The sequence below is a fragment of the Athene noctua genome, chromosome 2 (assembly GCF_965140245.1).
Source record: "Athene noctua chromosome 2, bAthNoc1.hap1.1, whole genome shotgun sequence".
Taxonomy (NCBI): Eukaryota; Metazoa; Chordata; class Aves; order Strigiformes; family Strigidae; genus Athene; species Athene noctua.
In genome coordinates this window covers 68,397,194-68,423,004 of record NC_134038.1, presented here as the reverse complement: position 1 = coordinate 68,423,004, position 25,811 = coordinate 68,397,194, and the positions used below count along the sequence as shown (strand labels likewise).

Here is a 25,811-nt window from a genome sequence, read left to right as displayed (position 1 = left end):
CTTAGTTTCTCTTTCAAGAACACACCAAAGAAGAAGAAATTCTATTTTCTGTTCCCTTTGCTTTGAATCCTCTGAAAGGAATTCAAACTCACATCAGCCCACCGCCAGGTCGGAGCCCTAATCAGCAGAGCAGCAGACATCTACATCTTTTTCTGGCAGTAACTCCAAGTACTTTTGCTACTATAATAAATGGGACTGCAGCCCATTCCATAAGGGTACGGTGTAGGTGGAAAACAAGGAACGTGTCCAGATAATCTTAAACAGATGCATAACAAGAAATGCTTGTATTTGCTCTGCACTGCTCTGAGGGAGGAAGGTGGGTGGTGAATTCCTGTACTTCATTCTGCAAATTACACATGTACTAAAGGGAGGAGGATTACAGAACAGAATTAGATAGTGTTGTAGAGAATGTTTCACTTACAAAACTTCTTTCAAGGTTCAGCCTGTATATGGACACTGAGCTGGCAGTTGTTCGGATGATGACAAATGAGCAGATGTTGGTCTTTCTTCTGCAGAGGCTGTTCTAGTCATTCCTTAGATGCGCACAGTTAGTAATGTGGCATGAGCAGGAGTGTCTTTACTGTGCCTTTGCAGCATAGAGACATAGTGGAGATTTGTTCTGACACATTTGGCATCCCCAGTCTGAATAGGAATTGCTAAGAGAAACTAAAAACTGCACCATGAAAGACAAAATGATATATGGTCATTAGCAGGTCCTAATGGGAGGTCAAAGCTTCCTTAATAATACTCTGTGATCAAGTGAAACTTTCCAGACAGAACAAACGGGTATCAAGGACTGAGGGAAGCTGTTAAAACATCTCATTTTCATACCCCGGGATGCAGTTGCCTTTCCAAGTAAGTAAACAGGATTATTTAGAAAAATGCATTACTCAAAGTGTATGTGTGGGAAACGAGAGACTATGGCTGCTCATCTGCAGTCACTAAGAAGGAAACAAGACTATTCTCCCCAGACTTTACTTGGCCCACTTTCCCTCCCTGCTTTGTGCTGAACTCCTCTGAATCTTGTCATACCTCCATCTTGAAAACTTCCCTTCTGTGATCCTTCTGCCTGTTGAGATTGCATTTAGTAGAGGTATGGTCTACTGTATCCTTCATCTTAAGTGATTCTCTATACGAGATACTAATTTAAAATGGAATAGGATTGCAGAATCCAGCTGCAGCAACTTTATCAATGAAAAGTGTATCCTTTCATTTCTTCCAAGTAATTTCATCAAAAAGATGCCCACATATCTTTCTACAAGTCTTCTCTCTCTAAGACTGTAAACCAGCAATTTTGAGCAGCATTAAAATCGCTAGTTGGAAGGTATAAGGGAGGAAAATCTGTTTCAAAATGCTTAGAACAAATTATATAAATCTGTATTTTTACTGTAAGGTTTTGTAGCTAGTCCTGACAATCACAGTAAAAATAAATAAGAATTCGGAGACCCCTAGGTTAACACTGATCTAAATTGCCATGCTCATGCAGTGTGTTGCTTGTGAAGTTCCCAGCTCTGATATATTTCTTTGGCAATACTGAAAAATTATACTCCTCATGGTACTGAAGATTTTAGGGCTGTCTGCATCACACTGAAATGGTATGCCCTGAAGGAGAGGACAGAAATATATGAATTATCTTTTGATTATGATATGCTGCAGTGTAGCCTTCAGCTCTTATTTTGCTTTCCAGTCATTTTCGTCACTTTAGCTTTATTTGTTTAATTTCAGCCTGTATGATGTTCGGATGTACTAGCAAACTACTTTGCCTACAGCCTAGTAAAGATCTCTTTTTTTTTGCCTCTGTCAGGTCTAATGATTGCCGAAGTGTTTGCTTTTGCACTGGTGGAACAGACAAGTGCTCTATGTTACCCTTGTCAACCTTCTGCAATCGGCCCTGAGGTCTGCCCTCAGACCAGCTTTGCTTCATTTGTCCAGCTTGCTGAAACAAAAAATCATGGTATTTGCTATGAATGTTTCTGTGATGGATTCCATCACCCATGGTTTTGTGGATGCTTTTGTTTATATAAATATTAGACACTTTAGGACAAATGCTTGTCAAAGGCAAAGAACTTGTTAACACTGGAAAGTAGTTGGTTTTAGCTTTTCCCTTCCCTTGGAATAGCTTTTCCTTTGTGCAGCTCTACAAATACAAAACTAATGAAAAACCCCTTACTTTGACTGCCTTGTTCAACTTAAACTCTGTGTTGTTAAAATTCTTTGCATAACTTGTTTGTTTAGGGTTTTTTCCATATAAAATACTTGTCATCAGTTTCTTAAATCTACCTTTGACTGAGCCTTTCTTTATAAGGGAGGATTCCAGTATATTATTGACCAATACTCTCAGGCAAATTTTTAACTACAAAACTAGGTAAAGATTGATTCTGAATAGGCTTTGTAAAACAGACTTTTTTCCATCTTTCTTATAAAGAAGGACAGATTCAGACTTGGTCCTCTTAAATGTTCGCTGGCCTGAAGGTGTGTGACCCATGTAAAGCTTCAGCTTTAATGATGAGCTGAGAACATGCCAGCATAACTGATGACTCAGGGCTGGAATGAACCCGTTGCTCACAGGAATTGTCATTGTTTAGGATTCATTCTGTATAATGTTAGCCACCTAAACAGTGGTGTCTAGCTTAAGCTAATCATTTAAGTTACCTTTACAGCCTGGGAAACAAGCAGGAGCAACTTGAACTGCACATGCAGTCACCACACTCCATCACTGGAATAACTGAGAGACATTGTGAGAATTTACGTGGCTGGTCTGCTGCAGTGGATGGATGCAACCTCAACAGGAAATATAGGTCATGAATGAGGAGAATATGGCTGCCCTCTATTGTGAAGGAGCAGCTTGGACACATATATGTCTTCTACAGGAGGGAGGAGAGTCTGGCTGAGAGTTTGGCAGAATCAGAGGGGAAGCCAGTAGGGGTGATGCTGTGGTGCAGTCAGGTTTACGAAGTGGACAAAGCCATCTCTAAGCAACTCCAGGAAAATATTTTCCACAAATATAGTGTTATTTCTTGCAGGAAGAGCAGTATTTATTTTTTCTGATTTCATTCCAAGTAAGTGCTGAGGAGTGCATGGAGAAACCACCATAAAGCTGGTAGTGAAGCATTATGGCTGCAAGCACTCATAACCTGTAGCATCCATGTTATAAGATGCTTAGGAGTAAGGGGGAAAAAGAAACACCCCATTCTCCTTCAGAAATGGGCAAATAACTCATCAATTCCATAAATTCTGAGCACAACAGGACACAAGCATCAACATTTGACCTATCTTTTCCCGATGCTAGCCTCTTAGCACCTCCTCTAACCTCCCTTGTCTATAGCCCTTTACTGAAAAATATGATAGAGAGTTGCTATGCTGTGACAGCTATTATTAATCAGAGTTTAGTGACAGTAATCAAAGTCAACAAATCAGGCAATTCTGACTGAAATATGGAAAATACTGGGATTTGAATACTGGCTTAACATACTTGCATACGAAGAGTTAAATGCAATTAAATGGATTGATTTTTATTTCTCTCGTGGAAATATCACTTCTGAATGAATGCTTAACAGTCTTCGGTAATTTACAATGAGGAGATTTACATTTACTAGAAATCCAAGTAATTTTAAACAGGGCTCCCTGTTCCTTTGATACTATGGTAGAAATTCTATGTCAATTTAAAATAAAACTGTAGACTAGAATTGTATGCACATTCATTTTCAATTAACAATATGAAAGACCTCTAATGTAAGAATGAAAGACAGGCAAGGAAAAACAATGCAAGTATTTTCAGATGTACATAGCATGGATGTTTGCATTTCAGGGAGCAATGCAAGGAAGGAAAACATTCTCAGCTGTTGTTAGACCTATCATCAAACTCTCTGTAAAAAAAGAAAGCTAAATACAATTATTTGATAAGCAAATGCTAAACTCTATGGGACCTGAGATTCCAAGTGTGATCCTAAGAATGTGTCAGCAATAAAAAGTAAAAGTTCTCACCTGTCTCCAAGGCAGAGAGGGCTTTCAGAACTGATTTTGTTTATTAAGGCTGAGATTCTGTCAACCTCTGTTACATGGTTTTGATGCAGTACTTTCTGACTAAAGCATTATGCCCTCTATTTTGCAGGAATTCAGACTAAGTGATTGATACATTTCCTTCTGACATTAAAATCTTGGTATTTTTCTTTAAAAAGACTTACATAGAAGTAGATAATACAGCATAGTATAATGTAAAAATCTTTCCCTGAACTTTTATTGCTGACCATGATATCATACGGTTGGGAATATTCCTTCAGGCAGTTTGGGTCAGCTGTCCTGTCTGTGTCCCCTCCCAGCATCTTACCTGTTCCCAGTTTACTGACTTTTGGGGGTAGGGGGCAGAGAGAACGACTTGACACGGTGCAAGCACTGTTTAGCAATAGCCAATACACTGGTGCATTGTCATCACTTTTTTAGCCAGAAATGCAAAGCACGGCACTATATTGGCTGCTGTGAAGAAAGTTGACTCTGTAACTTCATTCCAGACAGACCCAGTACATCACATTGCTGCTTTGTGCTCAGGTTGCTGCCAGTGAAATGGAAGTCATCAGTGGTTTTCATCAGTAGATCTTAAATAGTTCAAAAGAACTTGATACTTTTATTATCTGTGGATATTTATTCTCATTTTGTTAATGTAGACACTGAGGTGCAAATAAATGAAGGGTATATTTTTGAAGTGGGGCTTAGAGTGGATGCCAGTAAGAACTCTGAAATATGAAAGCTTGATTATATCTCTACCATGAAATCGTTGTTTCATAGTCAAAACCCAGATATTTTCTTGGTTTGCTTCAGAAAAATGGTACAGAATCTGATTCATATATGTATAATCCTGTTTCCCATTCTCAAGAACACCTGAAGGCTGGGAAATTTACTATATTCTTTGTCACTGTCCTAATGGCTAGCAATACACATTAAAAATGTGTCCTATTTCATCTTTAACTTCCAGTCACTATATTTTATGTATTTTTGTCTGCTAGATTAAAGAGATTGGAGTTAGAAAATCTCCTTAAGTAGGTAATTTATCATGTACAGACTGTATCATCGTGATTCAGTTCTGTCTTAATCCATCTTAGAACTCATTTAGTCTCTTACTGTACAGTCTATTTCCAAATTGCAAATCAATCTTATGGTTTTCCTCTAAATTTTGAGTTTTTTCTTGGCATTGCTTTTAGTGGAAAAACTGTATAGAATTGGCTGTCTTCAGTCTTGGGAGAGGAGTGTATAGGGACTCTAGGTACTTTAAGCATATGTCTTTTATACAGGCATATGTCTTGAAGTGTATGTCTTTTTGCAGGTGGGCACAGATTGCCTTCAATCCATGCTGCAATCCAGGTTCTGGCAAACTCTGAACTGTGCCCAGCTACAGAGTGGGTGGGCTAAGGATGCCAGAGTAGTGGTCTCCAAACAGAGGTGTGTGCAGGGGTGAAGGAAGAAAATAGTTGAACTTCCATTTATATTTATTTTTATCTAAAAAATTAAGGAAGAAATTAAGCTTTACACTATAGGTCATATGGTCATATAGGGTTCCTGTGGTGCCCTAAGGGAAGAGTGGGCACTTCACAGTATGGAGGGGTTGGCAGTGGCATCCTCACTCGTTTGTTCACCTTCAGTGTATTGCAATGTATTACAGTTATATATGTGCCCAGTTAAGTGGATTTATGGATTATATTATCTAGTTTTTACTAAACTACAAAATGGATGAGTGGCTTAAAAAGATTCCTGCAGACAAACCACAGATTGAAGATAATACCAATATTGCCAGTACAAGTGAACAAGAAGAAAATGGCAGCACTGACGCTTCTCCTACTGCTAGTGCAAGCTTTTCATCAGCCACATTATGGATAAAAACAGCAACAAGGTAACCAGATCTGAAAAGAAGTTGGCCAAAAACAAAAGCAAGATTTTCAAGAAGACTATTTGAAATATGGATTTATAGCTACTATTGCTAACGATGAACCTCGCCTTAAGAGTATATTGTGCCTTGAGACATTAGCTATGATAGTATATGAAGCCATTATGATTAGAATATTAAAAGTTAAACATCCAGAACATGAAGCAAACCTCTACAATTTTTTCAGTGATGTTTAAAGTCATGTGATACTCAATCTAGTACTTTAAATAACTAGACATAATCATAAATGTTTGAAAACAGGTCTGGGGTTTCTTACTTAATAGCAAAAGGCAAAAAGCCCCATACTATTGGGCCAACACCTTTTCTTCTTGCTGCAGTAAAAATGGCTGAAAAAATGCACTGAAAACAATATGGTAACAAACTGAAGCCTTTGTCTGCAAATACTGTTGGAAGATGCACAGAGGAGTTGAAGAGTTGCTGAAGTGTAGAAGAAACAGATATTAGAACAAATCATGCCTTGTAGGAGTTTTGGTGCAGCTGGGTGAAAAATACAGATGTTTCTAACATGTCTCAGCTTATGGTATTTGCTGGCTTCTGCTTCAATAATGAAACAGATTTAGTATCTTTTTGTGAACCACTAAAGGAAAAATGTACTGCAGAAGATATATTCTTGACAGTAAATTACTTCTTTAACAAGAGTAATGTTTTATGAAGAAACTGTGTAAGCACTAATGGAGCAGCTAGAATAAAAAAAATTATTCCAGGGCAAGGTTACTGAGGTAGCATCACATGTGAAATTCCTTCACTGTGTCAGTCATAGACAAGTTCTTGCAGCAAGAAGCTGGAGCCAAGAGTGCATTAAATGCTGCAAGGTGCTATCAAGGTAGTTAATTTTATTTTTAAAAAATCCTTTAAATAGTAGACTATTTACAATGCTCTGTAATGAGATGGGGAGTGACCAGAAAAATATTTTGTACCTCATGGAGGTTCAATGGTTTTCTTATGGTGAAGTGATTAAAAAACTTGTTGAACTTGAAGATGTTATGCATTTTTCTTTTACAAAGAGACAGATGTTCCAAACTTGCTGACCTTTTCTGTGATAAAAAGCTGTCCATAGTAGATATTTTTAGAAAAATAAACACACTTAATGTGTCCCTTCACCATGAAAGTGACGCTTTAACAATGAGTGAAAAAGTCACTGCTTTTCAGAGGAAACTTGTACTATGGAGAGAGCATTTTGGAAACAAATGTTGGTAAATGTTTTGATTGTTACATTATTTTGTTGCCAAAAATTATGCAAGCCAGTCACCTAATAAAATTCTCATATGTATACACTTAAAAACCATGGAAACAGAATTTTCTAGACAGTTTAAAAATCTTCGCAACAAGATTTTCTGGGGTTTGAACCCAGTTATTAAATATATAAAAACAAATGCCTTCTGATTAGTTTGCAGGAACAACTGATTCAGGAAAGATGGAAACTTACTGGCTAAAATTCAACAAAAACCTTTGTATAATTGGTGGATGGGACTTAAAAATTCATATCATGGTTTAGTAAGTGTAGCCAGCAATGTATGTCCTCCATTTAGATCTATGTATCTTTTTGAAGTGCCATTTTCAGCTAGCAGTCATTAAAACCAAGTATTGAAATAAATTGAACTTAGAACTGGACCTTCAAACTGCTGTGCCACTAAACCAAGAGTTTAAAAAAAATAATGAAGGATATTCAATCACATTGCTTTAGAGCAAGAAGGAGTTTTTTATATCTCTAATATAATAAATAAAATAATTTTTAAAATAGTATTTAATCTTTATCTCATAATTTTTAATTTCCATTTTGTTTGTTTTATAATAAACATATTATTACAGTAGCAAGAGCATGCATATAATTTATAAATAAATATACATACATTGGGGATGCATCTCAACAGTTTCTTGCTGGTAAAGGTACATGGTCAAAAAAGTTTGACTTGCATGTCACTTCCCCTTGTAAAGCTGAGAATTAATCTTTTAAACTCTGTTATATAGCAGTTTGGAGAAATTATTAGAAACTAAGAGACACACTGCTTTATAAGATATTCTCACTTTCTTTGTTTCTCTTATCCTTTAGGAGATACTTAAAAGTATCACATCATTTGGTGACCTGGGGAATCAAGGAGGGGAGAGGAGGGAGAGGAAGAGGGAGGATTCCCCTCCTTTCTCTGTTGTACCTTTTTAGATCCAAATATCAGCAGCAACTTTTGGGTTCCCCTTAATTTTATGTGTTTATATAAGGTAGAGGAGAATCTGGTTCCATGTCAATGGATTGATATTTAAAACATTTATTCACACAGATCAGTGATGAATGGTCGGTAGAAATGGTGAAATGTGTCCTGTAGAGATAACATGGTGGTTTCTTAAAAGCTCTCATACTACCTACACTTCTGGCATATTGGAGTGCACCTGGTTTTACAGAAACAAACTTCTCCAAATATTATCCACCAAAGTCTCTGAGCACTAAAATTAATAAATAGATGAAACTTTAAAGAATTATTCAAATTGGATGATCAACAATTCTAAATTTAAATATTCCTTCAGAGCTCTAGCAGAAATGTTCTGTAAAAAAAACGACATTACCTAAACAAACTTAATGTCTTTCTCCTGACTCCCAGTCCAGTACAGCTTCTTCTTGCCAGAACAGTTTGCTTGTATGGGCTACTGGGATTATTCCCTGTGCTTCTAGGTCTCTTTCTTGTTTAAAGGAGAGAGATTAATGTTACAGGGTATTAATGTTACAGGTTTGGGTTTTTTTTTTTTTTTTTTAAATGTGAAATGGGTATCATTCAGACCAATTAAAAACATGTAACCAACACATAGAATTTGTTTAAAACTCAGAAATAGATAGAATTTAAGGAGAGTGTTCAATTCTGGTGAATTCAAATGCCTAACCCTTAATGACACTATGTGTATTCTCTCCTCCCTAAGAGAGCTAAAATAAAGCATTATATGTGCTTATGAAGGTACAGAACATTTTTTCATGCCAGATTTTTCTTAGTTCTTGTGGGAATACAGAAGGGTAAAGTCTGATTCCAGGTGTTCTATGTATTCCAGGCACAATCCATAATGTCAAAATGAAAAGGGCTGTGACAGTGAAAAGTATTCGAACTCATGGTCAGGGAGATGATCACCAGTCCATAACAAACAGACATAATTTTCACCACTTGAAGTTGTCAACAAGTTACCTAAAGACACAAAATGGAACTGCTTGCTTAACTCGTAGCATAAAATACTTCAAGTAATTCTCAGATAACCTAGAAGATTTTGTCTTCTGGTTTCCATACTGAATTAGGGACTTCATCTCAAACAGTACTGATAAACTGCTTATGTTTTTGTATCCTTTTTCAGTCATGGATAAAATTGGCTTTACTTTCTTAAACCAAATAGCTTGTATTAACGTGGCCCTGGAAGATTCCTCTGCAGGAAAAGAGAATGTGAAGCCAATGAAATTAAAAGATGCCATCACAGTATTTTTAACTATGTTGCTGTTAAGAATGAGTGCAACCACAGGAAGGCTACTTAAGACAATATGCCAAGATGCAGCATAATGGCTGTTCAGAATCTCATTTAGAATAATATAAAATGATGTGCAGAACTTATTTGTAAAGAACTTGATATAAGATATGCCAAGAATTATTGTGATTTAAGAAGCTTCAGGAAAAGATATTAGATGGAAGAAATTTCAGAACATAGAAGTCTGCCAAAGAGGAGAAAGACCAAGAGCAATTAACAAAGGCATTAAAGGGTTCCAGAAGATATATACAAGAGTCAGGGGAAGATTTATTTTCTAGAAGGACTTTTCACAGGTAACAGGAGTACAGCTTCAGCTGACAATTGAAATCTCAGTGGAGGAAGTATGTGAATCAAACTGAGACGCTCAAGTACAGTAAATTATCACCACCATATGGTATCCTTCGGAGGATTCTGAAATAAATAAAGTGTGAAATAACAGTCACACGCCACTGTGGGAAATATTGCTGCAAGGTTTTCTTCAATATTCAAAAAAATTTTAATATAGCTTCCGTATTTGCTTTAAACTTGGAGGACCACGGGATAATCCCCAAGTTCTGACATAATGTTTAAGCATCTAGTAGTCCTAGAAAATAGGATGAAAATGCTCTAATAGAGCCACTACTTTATCTTGCTTTACCTTACTTTAATATAGATTAAAAAGTGAAGGTAATTTAAAGTTAGCATAGCATATATTAATTGGATTAACATAACTAACATGGGTTAACTGAGCTATTAACTAGCTTGCTTATCTAAGTTCCTGTTTTCCAAAAAAATGTGATTATGGCTCCTACACATTTTGAAGTTGCTTGGTGTTTTATAATATAAGTGGTTACTCTCCAAATCTTTCAACAAAGAACAGGCACGTCTATCATGATGAATTTGGGAGAATCAGCAACATATAGATGGTAGTGTCATTATCAGTTCCTAGGAGGAAGGAGGGGGAGAGAGTAAGAGAAGTTAGAAGCAAAAATAGGAGTTTAGCCTGTAACTTGCTTCTCCCCATGTGACAGCAACCACTGTAGCTCACCTTATACCAGAGAGTGCCATTTAAACATAAACTATTTTTAATGTTGCAGACTTTTAACAACTTTCTCATTCCATTAAGCAACCTTGAACTTCAACTTGCTACTACATATAAGGGACAGGGGCACAACTTCACGGGCTTCCCAGAAAAGCACAGTTTAATTTTGTATCAAGTGCATGACACATTTCCAAAATACATTTAATAAGTTGAAATCATATGTCTGGGTGTCTTTTAAGAGTCCTGAGTTTGCCAGCTTTGTTTTTCATTTTATCCTTTTTCCTGAGGCAAAGGATGTCATTATCATGATAACTAGATGTTAGATATCATTAATTTTGCACGTGATCCACTTCCACTTCATGTGCCTTTCTGACATCTTCTAGGATCACCTCTCCTCTTTTTGGTTTGGAAACAGAGCAGTAAAATCAAGACAATTCTTCAGGAAGCATTCATTGACGGGTAGACTCAAGTGGGGCTTCCTATAATGATTAATAGTTGGCGGATTAATAGTAGGGTAGAATTTGGCCACTGCTGTCCTTAAATTTTAGCAGCAGTAGTCAAAGGTGGGCGCGTGGCCACCATACAACTCTGAGATGGCTGCTGCTTTGTTCTACTGGGATAGCTTCCACAGAAATCAGTGCTTCAGGATTCTTAAAGTTAATGTCTCCTTCTCAAAGAGCTGATTAACAACTCTTTATTGAACAAGGCAACAAACTCTTGATATTAATTTGCCAGTCAGATGGAGGAAAAATTCTGTTGAAGGTACACCCCTAATTTATTTAAAACTTTAATTGGTATTATTGGGTGCACTGATGACCCAGAAAAGAAAAGGGAAGGACATGAATTGTACTGGTTACTTTTACTTTAGCAAGATCATTATGGTATCTGGATTTTCAGCTCTTGCTTAGGGTAAATCTTCTGTTGCAGTATGTTTTAAGCCTACATGAAGGGCAGAGACTCTAATACTTTTGTTTTCTGGACAGTTTATTTTCCTGGTCTGCTTGCTCTGGCAGAGAAGACCTTGCATATAAATATACTGCTTTAAGAAACAGAAGAGTTTTGAGCTGTTGAAAGTGGTTGAACATCTGTTGTTCTGTTCTGTTTCTTTATTAAAAATATTTGTTGATTATGCATTATTTTCCCATATATTCTTGTGTTGTCCTGAACAGGAGCTTCACGTTTAGCCAGTAGAATCTGTCTGGTAACTATTAGAATGCCAAGGGTGACCTGGTAAGCCGCTCCAATGTCTTAAGTCCATGTTTTTACCTAAGACACATTTTTAAGGAAGTATAGTAGTTTCCAGTGGGACAGCATACTCCATCATGTGTTTGTTTGGTAGAGTCATGTCATCAAGGACTCATTCTTAAAGCAGTGTTCTGCCTCAAAATTGTCTCTTCAGCAACTGATGAAAATACTTTTTAGGGGTTTTATTTTTGATATGATTAAAGGCTGGACCAACTGCATACTACAAGTTTTAATTGTAGCATTAAGTTCTCATTAGATGATATCTTCAGAAGATTAGGGAAGAGTTTTACTTGAATGAATACCATAGAAGACTCTATGAACATTCACGACAGTATACATGGAAGTGACACTTTGTCAGAGGTTACTGCATTGAATAATGAATTTCCCCAATAGAAAATATCTTAGTTGTGTTTGGCCATTTGAACCTTCTTGCAGCATCAAATGACAATAAAATTCAAATTATCAAGTGTTCTTATCAGAAATTTTATAGCTCATTGTACAAAGTAATGTAAAATATATAGGTCAGAATGTAGTAACAGCTAACAGCCTTGGGCACCACTTGGGATTTACAGACGGAATTTACAGAAGTCCTTTCTATAAATGAAACCATGGTTGGACATCTGGGGAAGATCTTTTTCTGCACATATCCTAGGTTATGTAGCCTTTCAGCTAGCCTGTAAGATAGTATGTATGTTATTTGAAATACAGCATATTGTGAGGGGATCCAAAGAGAAGGATATGCTTCCTGTTGTGACGACTGCCACTACTAAAACTGTGGATCTCAACCTTCTTCTGGATTGTAGGCTTGAAAGTGATAAGGAAAGAGATTTTTCTGTAACACTGACAGTATCTCATTTCTCCGTGGTTCCATAACTCCTCAGTTCGTCTGGTACAGATGAGTGGAAATTCTTGATGCCAAACATTATAGCCAGTTTCCCACTCCTGCTTTGAAAGGTTTGAGTTGCTGATGATTTACTGGGTCCCACAAACAAAGAGGATGCAAAAGAAAATTGTACTTCAGAAATATTTGTGAAATTATTTTGTTTTCCTGCATTATAAAAATGAAAAAAGCAAAGATGGTGTCTGTCACAGAGAGCTGATGCTGAAGCATTTTGACAGAATGATCAGATCAACCGCACTTGCATGTACAGAAGGTGGGCATTTGGATTTGTAAATCAATTGTTTCCTCAGATAATCCCAGTGATCACAGGAATGGTATTAGTGAGCATGTGAGTATGCAAGACAGAAGAAAGTTAATTAGTATGTTATGCTTCTTCCTTTAAAGACTCCAAAAGTTTTTTCAATTATTTCTGAAAATAAAATATGAGTATGAAATTTCAATACCTAATAATGTAAGAAATGCATTACTACTTTAGTGTCAAGTATCTTCAGTTTAGTTTCTTCTAACTTTAGTTTCCAAATGGATTAAAGTAACAGTCCTCGGTACAATGTGCTACAAAATTTCAGTCTTAAGAAAACAGAAAAGAATGTCAAAATTTAATAGACAATTGCAAGCGAAAAAAAGTTCTTTGAATGTAAATGATACACAATGAAGAAAAAGAAGAAAAATGATTTTTTAAATCTCCTGATTACTTCTCTTTGCTCAGTAATATCACTCCAGTTAGCATCTAATTTAGTTCCCTAGTGTAGCAGAACCTATTTGGGTCAGAAGAAATAGAAAGGTAACTTCTGTGTTTTCCAGAAGGAAGGAACATGCGGCTGAATCATGGCTCATATGGTAAAATTTTTATGTCTATTTATATTAGCATTACCATTTGGTGCAACATTATCATGTGACGATCTTATATCCCCGAAGTGGTGTCTGTTTTCCCCTTTTCACCTGGACAGAAAAAATATAGACCTATGAAGTTGAAACCACAGGGGTTTTTTTGCAAAGCTGATCTAAACAAAACTGTTTGGAACAGTGCATTGGCAAGTGTAAAGTAAGTTAATGAAAGGCTTTATTAAGCTGTTTTCAAATTATAAGCAAACCTGTCCTTCTACTCCTAAAATGCCTAAAGCCCAAATACCCCAGTGTATTGCAGTGAGGACAACTATTCCCATAGTTCAGTCATAGAATAGAATTAAATCTTAGCTTGATGTTGCAGACCTTTCCACATTTGGGAACTCTGAAGAATGTGGGTTGCTATTTTGGAAGATTATTGAAATAGTAATAATTTCATACCATCTGTATTCTCACAGGTATGTTTTCTATAATCTCCTCTTTATCAAAATGTCATCCAATTTTTTATATTAGGTAAACATTTCTTTCGTTTTAGTTTCCCACTGAGGATTGTATTCATAGTTTTCAGTTGATAACAGCACTTACTCCTGAATACAGAGGTTTTCATAAATGTTGACATAGTCTCCTATGTCTGATTCAATTAAACCATTAGTAAATAACTATAGCTCCAGTACAGTAACTGAGTGTACGGCAAAACTTCAAACCTGGCCTAGGTTTTCTGAAAGAAAAAATCACAGATAGATAAGACTTTGAAGCTCTTCAGAAAACCCATGGTTTGTATGAACCTCCTCTACCAGCCAAGTAGTAGAAGAACCTGTGTACTCCCTTGGCAGCTGGGTGGTCAGATTGAGAAAGGATGCAGGTAATGTAGCCCAGTCCTCTGACCTTGTCCTGAGAACATTTTATGAAGCGATCTTTGGAGTTTCTGAATTTCAGTAGATTTTACTGGTATTGGAACACCATTTTGAGACAGGGTAATATTTTGAGACCTGCGATTCAGCTACTGTTTAGCTTTCTGTAACTGTCTGTATCTGAGAGTCATCTAAGCTTCATTTATAGTTAATGGAGAAAAAGAGAGAGGCACTTCCAGGGTGAAATTCATCTCACCTGTTTTAGACATCTATTTATGGATGAGATGGCTCATTCCTTAGAAATGACCATTTATCTTAACTTTGGCAATATCTGTGTTAACACCTTTCTGAGTAAAGTGCTGGAATAAAAAAATATTTCATCCATCATGGATGCAGAGACTGTAAATGTGTAAATGTTACTGTTGCTTTCATTCTGCTTAAACAAGGAGGATTTTACATAAAGATGCTTTCTTTATGTAACTTTATGTAACTGTAAGTCATAGCTCTTTTGGCACTGATAACATTTTCTTAAACAATATTTAGTTATAATTGATATTGCTTTGTTTGAATTAACCCTCGCAATGAGTTCTGCTTAGAATTGTTTTAGTAAATGGGCTCTTTTTGAGTAATGTATGTGTTTGAAATGTGTGTGCATGTAATTACTGAGTTCTATATACTGTCCACCTGTAATATTGTAATGAGATGTTGAGCCTCTCATTTTTGATTCAGTAATCAAACAGCCTATTTGCCACATGAAAACTACTACAGAATTGGTTTTGAGGGTGGTATAATAGTATGTGCTTCAAAAGAAATATTGATAGCTTTCTAAGTTGCGGTTTATTCTTTTTTTTGTGTGATAGCATGAGACTTTCCATCTTGTGTTCTTATTTCCTTATCTAGATCAAATTCACCAATGTAAAGCAGATTTACTATGTATTCTAAGTAGTTTCTAAAAGATTTTGTATTTTTTTTTTTTTGTCTAAACACATACTCCAAACCTCTTGAAATTTTGTCAGAAAAAGATCCAGATATATTTTTTTGCATTTTACACTCCACACATCATAGAGCACCTTTAATTGTCTGCCTCTATGTCCCCTCCAAGATAAAATGTTCAGTATTTCAGCATTCCTAGTTACTTGAATGTCTGCACCAACTTTCAATAGTCCTATTGCATTCACTTGCTTTAATAAAGCAGCATTTCTAAATTCTTGCTTAATTACTTCTGCTTCTGACATCCGTTTACAAATTATGAAATAATCTATTATCAATGTGGCCCCTATTTACTTTCATAATATCTGGCATAAAAATTACTTTTGTGTAATATTACAACCTCCAGACCCTTTACTTTTATTCTGCTATCTTTAAGGGTCAAGTTGATAAATTTTGTAGAAGAATGGTTATCCTATTTATCTGGAAGCCATCAGAACCACATTACTTTCAGTAAGAGTATCTCACACTGAAGGAATCAGAAGTATATTCTGTATATATTTTCTTCTTCAGTTTTGTCCATTGGTGCACCTGAAATCTTCATGTGAACTGATGTTATTTCTTACAAGATATATCATTAACTTTCAATCCTTGCCTACTGTCTCTGGGATCCTTTCTGGCTTTGCAATGCATTATGCATTGTTTCCTATAAGGAATGTACCATACCTTTTCCCTCCCTGCTGTACTACTGAGTTGTGTGTTTACATGTCTTAGAAACAACTCTTATTGAAGAGAATTTGGTTTTTTGGACTGCTCAAAGTCCTGCTGAACCTATTGTGCAAATCCTTACTGTGAAAGTTCCTTAGCAGTGGAACTTAATCTGTACATACTTTGTCATAGTGATAACCCTGTTTCTTTTTGCTAACTATATTTTTATTTCACTGTAATATACTGGCACCTTCGAATACCACTTGAATAAGATGGATTGATTTTATCTTTTTGTTGCAGAGAAATCACTTTCTAACTCAAATTGTTTGTAAATCACCTTAAAAAGCCCTAATAAACATCAGCACTACCACAAGAACCCTAAATTCCTATTAATTCTTTTACTCACAACTATTAGATTCAACATCAGAGTTCATAATTATATTTAGCTTCTCTGACCAAGGAACATGAGAAGAAATTTTTGGAATTTTTCTACTTTAGAGAACTGAGGAGGGGAGGAGGGGGGGAGGGGGGGGCAGGGAAGGGAATTAGAGCATTTTATATTTGACTTTTATAAAAGTTTATGTTTGAATAGGTATGATCTGTGTGGTGGTCATGCATATATAGGTTTTATGTGAAGTCTTATTTACCACATTGACTTCCAGACAGAAAGGAGGAAAATTAGCATTTTTTAACTGGAAGATGTAGTTATATATATATAAAGAAAGTAAAACTATACAATATCCTATTTTTGTTCTGTTATTATTAGGGTAATTACTATAGTCCAAAACACTCAGTCTGAAACACTCAGATACATCTTGCAGGCAAGAGTTAGACTGGTTGCATTTGTTTCCAGGTTAGATCCATGTGCTAGAGTCCTACTTCAATGAAAACAAGTAACATTTTTCTTGAAAGCACATACTGACAGTTTTCCTATGTGAAAATCCAATATCCCAGGGTTCCTTCTTCCCTTTCTCTCACCCTGAAATCCACACACAATATGTGATTTTTTTAAAGTATCTGATTTCCTTTGAACAAAAAAGGAAGTTCAACACTCTGATTTTATTTCTCCTTGGCACAATAAAATATATTTAGTTTTTTAATTTCCCTGTAAATGGGACTGTTTCCTAATACCTAAAATAATATTTTACTGTTTCTTTTGGTTTATCTATGCTTTATCTTTTGTCTTGTGTTATTTCTCTGCTCAAAAGAAGGTTCTGCTTCCTCTTTCATTTTTGTAATCCCAAATGATGCATATATTAATGAAAATATACCTCAATTTTCATCTGTATATAAGGGAAATTACAAGTATCAGTATTTAGTATTACACAATTTATCTTCTCCAGATACAGTATTTCTTGAAAGTAAGTTTCACTCGGTGCTTCTAAGCCTCTAAATGTGAGTAATGTGCTTGTTTCATTGGAATGAAAATAGGGATAATTATGTTTACTTGTAATGTATTGTATATGGTGAGATCTCTCCATCTTTACTAATCTCAGAAATTGTAATCTGTCCTTTGCAATTACTCATAATTTACATTTTATCCATGTAACGAGGAAATTTTTTTCTTATAATTAATGCATTTGTTTTGTAAACATATATTTGTATCTCTGTACTGCAACTCCTACAGTACAACATTTTAAAGCACACAGTGTAAATCTCAACAGCAGGAAATCTTAGTAAAATATCTGATCGCATAATCCATCTGGTCTGACCAGTTCTCATTCATTAGGAGTCTCTTGTGATCAACATCTGGTAGGATTAGACTTCCCTGAACAACAAGGATTTAGCTTGCAGTACTTACATGCAGCTTTAGTGAACCAAAAGGTCATCGGAAATATCTGTTGAAAGCAAAGTAGTATGATTAATCTAAAAGTTATTAAATTTATTTTGTAACTGGCGGAGTTAGGATTAAATGAGCAAACTGTGCCTTTAAACATATAATCTGAAATTTAGTTTGAACTGTTGATCAGTGGAGACCCCTGAATCCAAACTATCATCAATAGAATGACAATTCATCAGGAATATTGCCTACCTTTATTATTTTCCTGGGAAAAATTGATAAAATTGGCTTGATAAAAATGAAATATTGTGTTTAAATGGATTCTAGCTATTTACTACTGGTGAGCAGGTGCCTGCACTAATAATCCCACTAAAGTGAGCAATATCTTTTCACCTAAACCAAAATCAGTATGTGTGCAAATTTTGTATCTCTGCGGTGTAGCGGATCGTTTATACATTGTACTCAGAGAATCATAATAGAGAGATCATATAGTAAGTAAAAAAAATGCCAACAAACAAAATTCAGTGTCAGGCATCTGAGAGCACCAAAAGCCCTTTTTGCCCCTGACTGAACCACCAACACAGCCCCCCCACCTGTGACCCAGGACCCCCTTTCAGCTCAGCCCAGCACCCTGCCCCAGTGATACTGTGGGAGTGCTGGTCTCTCTCTCTCCATCATAGCTATGCTTGTCATGGACCCTGTTGGTTTGGACCTGTTTCCTGGCTTGTCCTCAGACCTGTCTTGTTGGTACAGACCTGCCCAGCAATCATGGGACTATGTCTGACCCTGGTTATTCTCACCAGACCCGAATCTGTCCCGCACTCATGGATGGACTTCTCAGCTTTACCCTGGAGCTGCCTTGTTGCTGTGAACTTGCCTGGAGGTGTAGCCTCATAGCTGAAGCTGGCTGTTTTCTCCAAGCTTGTCCTGCTCCCCTTGCTGAGGTGCTGACTAGTGAAGACCCTGGTCCAGGGGATGTGTTACTGCACTCACGTCCCTCTTAAGGAACAGCCGATCCATCCCACTCCCCAACATTCCCTTCCTTTCCTTAAATACACACCTATCTTTCCTGATACAAACCGCAAAAGTGTTGCAATTTGGTCTTGTCTTGACTCCCTTTTGGGCTTTTTTACAGCCCATTTTGTCATTCCATCTACAGTCTTCATTTGCTGGAGGTGAAAGAAATTAATTTCTTCCTTGGCAATGCAAGTTCTTGGCTTCTCAAAACCCCTGTATTTCTTCCTTCACAGGTGCAGGGTCAGGGACTTTGTTATTTGCCTCTCAAGCTGAATTTGATACAACAGCTATGAGGTAGGCAAGTATTGCTGCCATCCACTTCACAGAAAAAAAAGATACAGCCAGACTTGGTAGCAAACTTTAAAATCTTATTTTGGTCATATGAGATGTATCACAGAGCAGCTCTGGAAGAATAAGTGGTAAAAGCCACTTGTCTTGTGCTGCATCTTCTCTTGTGCTTCAAGCACAAGGGACACCCTTTTCTAACTGCAACTGCATCCTTTAGACATGATACAAACTCTTCATTTCTTGTAGCTTGCTCCTGGGTAAACATATTTATACTCCAGTAATTATTTAAGTTGACTATACATAGATCTGTTAAATATGTAGCATTGTGAAATATTGATTTCATCTAGCTTTGTATGCAAACAGTGTAAAAGTGCTCTTTTTTGCTGTGACTAAAGGATTAGGGTCACTAACCAATGGACTGTGAAACCTTCCAGGTTTATTGATGGTCAGGTCTGGTAATTCCTGTTTTGGGAAAATGAAATGCTAGCGTTGGAAGTGTGCAAAAAGCAAAACAGTGAAAAAACCTGCAAAACACATATTCCCTTAACACATGGTGCCCAGAACACAGGCACATGGTGCCCAGAACACAGGATGGGATGGAGATCCAGTGATTTGTGTCGCTATGGCACTGAGGAAGAATGAGAAGTGAGGTGGAGGCCACACGGTCCTGTCCTTCCACTTTTCTCAAGGCATATTTGACATCACTGTGCAGATGTATCTCCTGCTCTTCCTCTTCTCTCAAGGACTGTTTTTCAGAACTCTGTGGACTGTATCTCTCATTCTTCCTCTTTTCTCACAAAAACAGCACACACCTTGCACCAAGGAATGTGCTCTGTCATTACTCAAAAAACAATGGCTTGACCACACTCCCACCCACTCCCACATAGTTTGTATCTAACTTAGAGGGGCGATAATCCAATACTAAATCAGAGGGACAGATCAATGGGTTTGTGCTCCTTGCCACTCCCTACCCCCCCCCCCCCCCCCCCCCCCCCAAAGGCATGCCTTTTGGTAAGATTTAGGCTTTAGGCCCTCAGCTACACCAAGTGATTACCTGGGAATTAAGTGTGTGTGATTGCAATCTTTTTTGTGTGTAGTGCTATATAGCCAACCCGCAGTTTGCACATTTATCATAGGCAATCTCAAAGAATCTGTAGATATTGCATAAGAATAAACAGTACTATTTGTGAACCTGACGGCTTTGCTTGAATGCAACTGGACCTACAGCATACAGCCTGTTGGTGCATCTGGTGTCAGGCCTATAGTTACGGCCATAATTGGCATACCTATTAAGGGATAAATCCAGCCACCCCTAGCCCCTCTAATCTCTGAGGACCAGCTAGAATGCAAGGGGATTAATCTCTTACCAAATTAATTCATTACCTTAAATTTAAATACCTTAAAGTGTGTAAAATTTATATAAAGAGACATAGCGTTACAACCTTCATAAAATTGTTAACAAGGGACTAAAACCACATGGAATTAAACTACTTCTGTATTATAAATCAGTGAAAGACTTAGGAACTGCAGATCCCCACCAGAGCTTAATGCAGTTTTGTTGCAACTTTCTACAACAGTTTCCTCCAGTTGAAATGATTCTATTCAATGAAGAAGCAGAAGTGTATTAGTTTACAGTTTTCTTTACTCAGAGATGGTGGAATGAAACAATTACTGCTGAGCTCTAAAATGCTTGTACCACTAGTGATACACTTTCCGGGACTGCAAGCATCTGCTAAAACAAAACATGCTGCATTTTGTATTCCGAGTTTCACAAATCTAATCCAAAATTGCAACTTTTGCTACAGGAATTGGCGGCTCTAGAACTGGAAGTGAGGCTTTGCAAATTCTCATGTTGGACTCAAATCAGAAAATTCTGTAGTTAAATTTGTTTGAAAGAAATGAAGAATTCTGTAGGAAGAAAACCACAAGTTCCAATTCTGTGAGATGTTTAGAATATTTTGAAAGAAAGAAAAGAACCTGACATAGCATTGAAATGGGAAAAAACCCCATTGTCTTCTAGAACAACAATGTAAACTTTAAATTTTAAATTCTTATAAAGCTCCTAATATCTTGATGTGATAATGAGAAAGAAACACCTTTTTTTTTTTTTTTTTTGGTAAAATCTCCACAACAGCTGCATCTGAAAAGCATCCAGTATCTGGTTGTGGCAGTGAAGGAAAAAGGCTTCCAACTTCTCTGGCACCAAATCGAATAAGGTGTGTCTTTTGGGAGGTTAATCAGTAGTTCAGTGAAAAGTCTAAGAACTCTGAAAGCTGCAGAGTATTGGACTTCTAACAGGTGGGGTGTGAAGGGGTGTCAAAGAAATTTCTCAGTGACTGATTTTAAGTAAGTGTTGCTCAGCAGAAAGAATCATATCATTGCTCAGAAAAGAATACATTTCCAATTGAGTACTTAAGTTGCAGAGTTCATGAACAAGTTCTGAGGGGTAGGAATCACAGCAAGTCAGTAGACAGTCTGTAGTATAATTTTTATAATCACGTGTCAGCTTTGTGCCCTCCACTGAAACCCATCTATATAAGTGTTAGTCAATTTAAAAAATATTTAACGTGTATTTTTTTATCATTTTTCTCACGTTAATAATGGTCTAATTTGATTAAACAGTATTTGGCGAATCAGCTATTTTATACTCAGATCAGACGAGTAATGTTAATCTAGTCTCTCTGAGATTAAAAGATTGACAAGAAACAGCTCCAGAAAAAAATGGAAAAAAAAAATAATCAGAAGGGCAAACCTGCAACTAAAAAAATTCTTATTTTACAGAAAAAAGTAGGACAGTATGGAGTAGAAGCATATGACAAGTTTTATGCCTTTGGAAAGTACAGTTCTCTTAGCTAAGGAAAATTTTACTATTTCTAAGTAACATTATAGTTTTACTGAACTTTCAAACTAGGTAGAAGGATTTTGAACATTAGCTAAACTGTGATCAAATGAGGTCTATTTTCTTTTGTTATCACTGATGGTTTGTTATATAAAAGTAATTTTTCTTTTTATTGAGAAAGACCCGTATCATAAGGAGCAGTTAATGGTGTTGCTGGAGATAAAATATCAATCATTCATTTTGCTGGTATATTAGCAGAAAAAGGACCCGCTACTGATCATTTTTTGTCAGTGGATAAATTTTCACAGAATGCACTTAAGAACTGTTTACAACATCACAAAAGGATGAAGGACATAAATCTTGGTGGACTGACCATTCTGACCATTGCTTGTGTAAAATAAAATACTTTTTTATAAAAAATTTACCTATATGTCGACTTGTTTTAATCATTGTAAAAGGTTATAATGTAAAAATATGACTTAGTAATTTTAAAGCATGGCTAAAAGGGGTAAGATGAAGCAGAAGCCATGAGAGAAGTAATTAAGGGCGCCAGTGTAGCAATGATCTTCAGGAAATACTTCATTTGTCAGCCAAGAAACTTGGCAAAATCAACTTAAAGGGAACAATAAAAAGGTGGAATGTTGTTCGAGCATTAATTCAATTACTACATTGCAGAAACCAGATTATGCTTCTTTGTCTTGAAGAAATTTGTAAAAGTACAAAGATACTTTTAATGTTCTTCTTTTTTACCAAACCATGTGTTGCTATCCAAAACAGTTAATCAGCGTATTAAAAAAAAAAAAATTAGTGGCATGGTAAACATAAAAGCATGAAATGCACCCAACAGAACCACTAACATGCATAGATTGGGGGGATGCTCACAAACATATATTAAAGAAAGGCTGAAGGATTACTGAAGTGATGAGTTTGTCTTGAAAATAAAGCTACCGGCAGAAAGAAGTCTCACCTGTGACCTTTCATATCTCATTGCATTCCCTTGCTTTTGCTGTATACTTAAGCATGAGTGTGATAGACTTTCAGCAGAGGAAATCTAGCAGTAGCTGGGTCTTATTTTTGCATGGATAAAATGCCTTATTATATAAACTGCATGGTTATTTCAATTCAAAGGAAGAAGTTCCTACTCCTGAAGGACAGATACCACTTCCTCTTCTTTAATTGACCATGTCACTGTGTATCAAATATTTTCAAATTATTTTGAATGCACTGTACTTTTCTCAAAGGAGGTCAAAGAAAAGGAGAATTAGGACAGAAGATTTAAAATGTGTTATTCCAATAATCCATACAGAGGGTCATTGGAAAGTATCTGCATATGATTTATGGACCTCTAAATTTTCCTGTTTACTATGACATATATCTCTCTTCCATGTATTGTATTTTCTGTGTTTGCATTTGAGATACCTGATTTACACTGTGATTTGCTTCTCTTATTTCTCATATAATAAACAAATCAAAAAGACAAAAAATGCAATGAATGTGATCATAATTTTATTAAAATAAAATCAGAGTGCCACTCTCTTCATTTCAGTCTGAAACCACTTTATATCCAGCTAAAATTATTTTTGCTCATCTATTAGGAATAGTAATGTGAAACCCTGCTTTCACAGTATTGTGGCTGGAGGAAAATCAACAATGATTAAGACAGAAAACCTTGAAAAAGTTATATGGGAAAACCCCCTAAATCTGTAAACCAGATTGCTTTGTATACATCTGACTTCTTTGCACTATTAGGCAGCTCAAAGAGGACAGAATCTTGCCTCTATAAAAAAACAGGTGAGGAAACCTGTTGGTACATAGTTGCATATGTCACCTTTAAGCAAACCGTACCACTCACTGCCCCATGGTAAGATGTATGCTTTAAGAAAGGGGGGAGGCATAGAGGAGTTAATTAAGCTTTACCAATCCCTAACTGATGTAAGCTAAACTCTACTGACTCGTGATAGGACCAACTGACAGTGGTTTTAAATCAGTACTCAGCACTGAGAATATGTAAGAGTTTCCTGGGTGAGTCTTGTCCCTTTATGCAATCTCAACCATCACTCTGTCTACAAGAAAGGTTTTGGTCTTAACCGCTAGAAACACACAAGAACTGTCATCCCCATGATGCAAAGTGGGAGCCCATTGTGAACTTTTTGTTGCACATACTAAATCTCTTTATGTAGTACACTCACTGATAGTAGATTATGGTCTTAAAAGAATAGTACCTTGATGAGATTTTAGGCAAAATGGAAAAAAAATGTGCAGTGCTAAATATAGTTCATCTGCTTCCTCCTCACTGAGCCTCAGTTCACTAGTTTGCCTTTTTCTCAATTTCTGACAGGTGAGGAATGATCTGACTGGCGTCCTGTATGGTGAAGACATTGAGATTTCAGATACTGAGAGTTTCTCCAATGATCCTTGCACAAGTGTAAAGAAGCTTAAGGTATGTGCTGCTGTTTGAGGAATAAAGAGAAAATGGTGTTATATCATGCCGTTGGATTTTATTTTATTTTTCCTATGAAGTAGGATAATAAAACAAAGTTTGCATGAGAAGTATATACTACTACATTCCATTGCATAGTAAGGTCAAAAACATATGTTTTGAGGGTCTAGTCCTGCTTAAACCAATGAATGTCTATGCATATAATAAATATTTTTATAATTCCTGATAGGGACACTAAGTAAAGTTGTTGCTGGTTTGATGTTTGTACCTAAAGCACCAGTCTTAGTGATATGCATGTGAAGGCTCCTGAGGTTTGGAACCAGAACGCTTTAAGGTAAATTATCATGTAGCAAAAGCATTGAGTATCTTTCCATTAGCTTCATTACACATTTTAGATTGAATTCTTTGCTTATTTCATCTGCATTATTTCATATGAATCATAGGAAAAAAAATGAAAAACAAATTTGATAGCAGAATAATTTACATTCCTTCTCTTATTATAATGATTTATTAGGTTCCTGGCATCTCATAAAATTAAAACTATATTTTAGCATTACTGTGCAGTGCAACCAACAATAAACTAGACATAGGACATATAAATCTTAAACTGCATATGGACATGAAAAATTATTGAGTGGAAAGAGAAAGAACTTTTAAATGGTTGCTGGCACCAAATACATATGACTCACAATCAAAGCCACAATCCTGCAAATGCTTAAATATGTGTAAACAGGTTACACACACACACATACACACACACCCCACACACCCCCAGTAAACTGAGTGGTATTAAAAAAACAAGATTAAAGCAAGGATATTGACCTGTGTAGGCTTGACCACTACTGAAGCTAAGTGGAAAAGGTCTGAAGCATGATAAACTAAATGTGTTTTATTACTTCCAGGTTTGAGATGCAAGCCAGAATGATTAAAGTATAAATAAGTGAAGATTATGCTTATAGGAAGCCATTTGTCTAAGCCGGTTTGCATTTCCTATCTGGGGCTGAAAAGACTTTCTGTATGTGTTATCAGTAAAGTCCACATTTTTGACAAGGTCTTTAACCTTGCCATCAGAAATCTGACAATTCTGATGGCAGAGCTATTTAAATAAATGGGTGATGTAATAAAAGAAAAAATGCATATAAGCACGTATATTTAGACTGAAGGGTGGAAGAAATAAGATTCTAGACTTTCTGTATGTCAAGAACATGCTATTTGTTTTATTGGGAAGACCAGAAGACTCTAACAAACAATATATTAAAGTTATGTCTTTATTTCTTCTTCAGAACAAATTAATACAACAATAAATAAGCAATTATCCAGACAATTGCTTTTTCTTGACAGGAATATAAAGTTATTTTACCTTAGGTATATATGTCAGGCACAATTTACCTATCCAATTCTAGAAATATACATTCCTTTCTTCAAGATGTACACCTAATATAGGTCCACTGATATCTGCTTACTATACTCGTGATTCAAATAGCCATAAAATGCTGGGTAAAAAACGGTCTGGATGGCCGGGCCCAA

General features: G+C 36.2%; 1 protein-coding gene across 4 annotated transcripts in view; it reads left to right on the top strand.

The window, feature by feature from the left end:
• GABBR2 (gamma-aminobutyric acid type B receptor subunit 2) overlaps positions 1-25,811 on the top strand; it is a 483,193-nt gene that overhangs the window by 201,285 nt on the left and 256,097 nt on the right. For all 4 annotated transcript variants that reach the window (XM_074899378.1, XM_074899381.1, XM_074899379.1 and 1 more), the window contains one exon: positions 24,183-24,284. In XM_074899378.1, the coding sequence (XP_074755479.1) occupies positions 24,183-24,284 (102 nt within the window). The remainder of the gene's footprint in view (positions 1-24,182; positions 24,285-25,811) is intronic.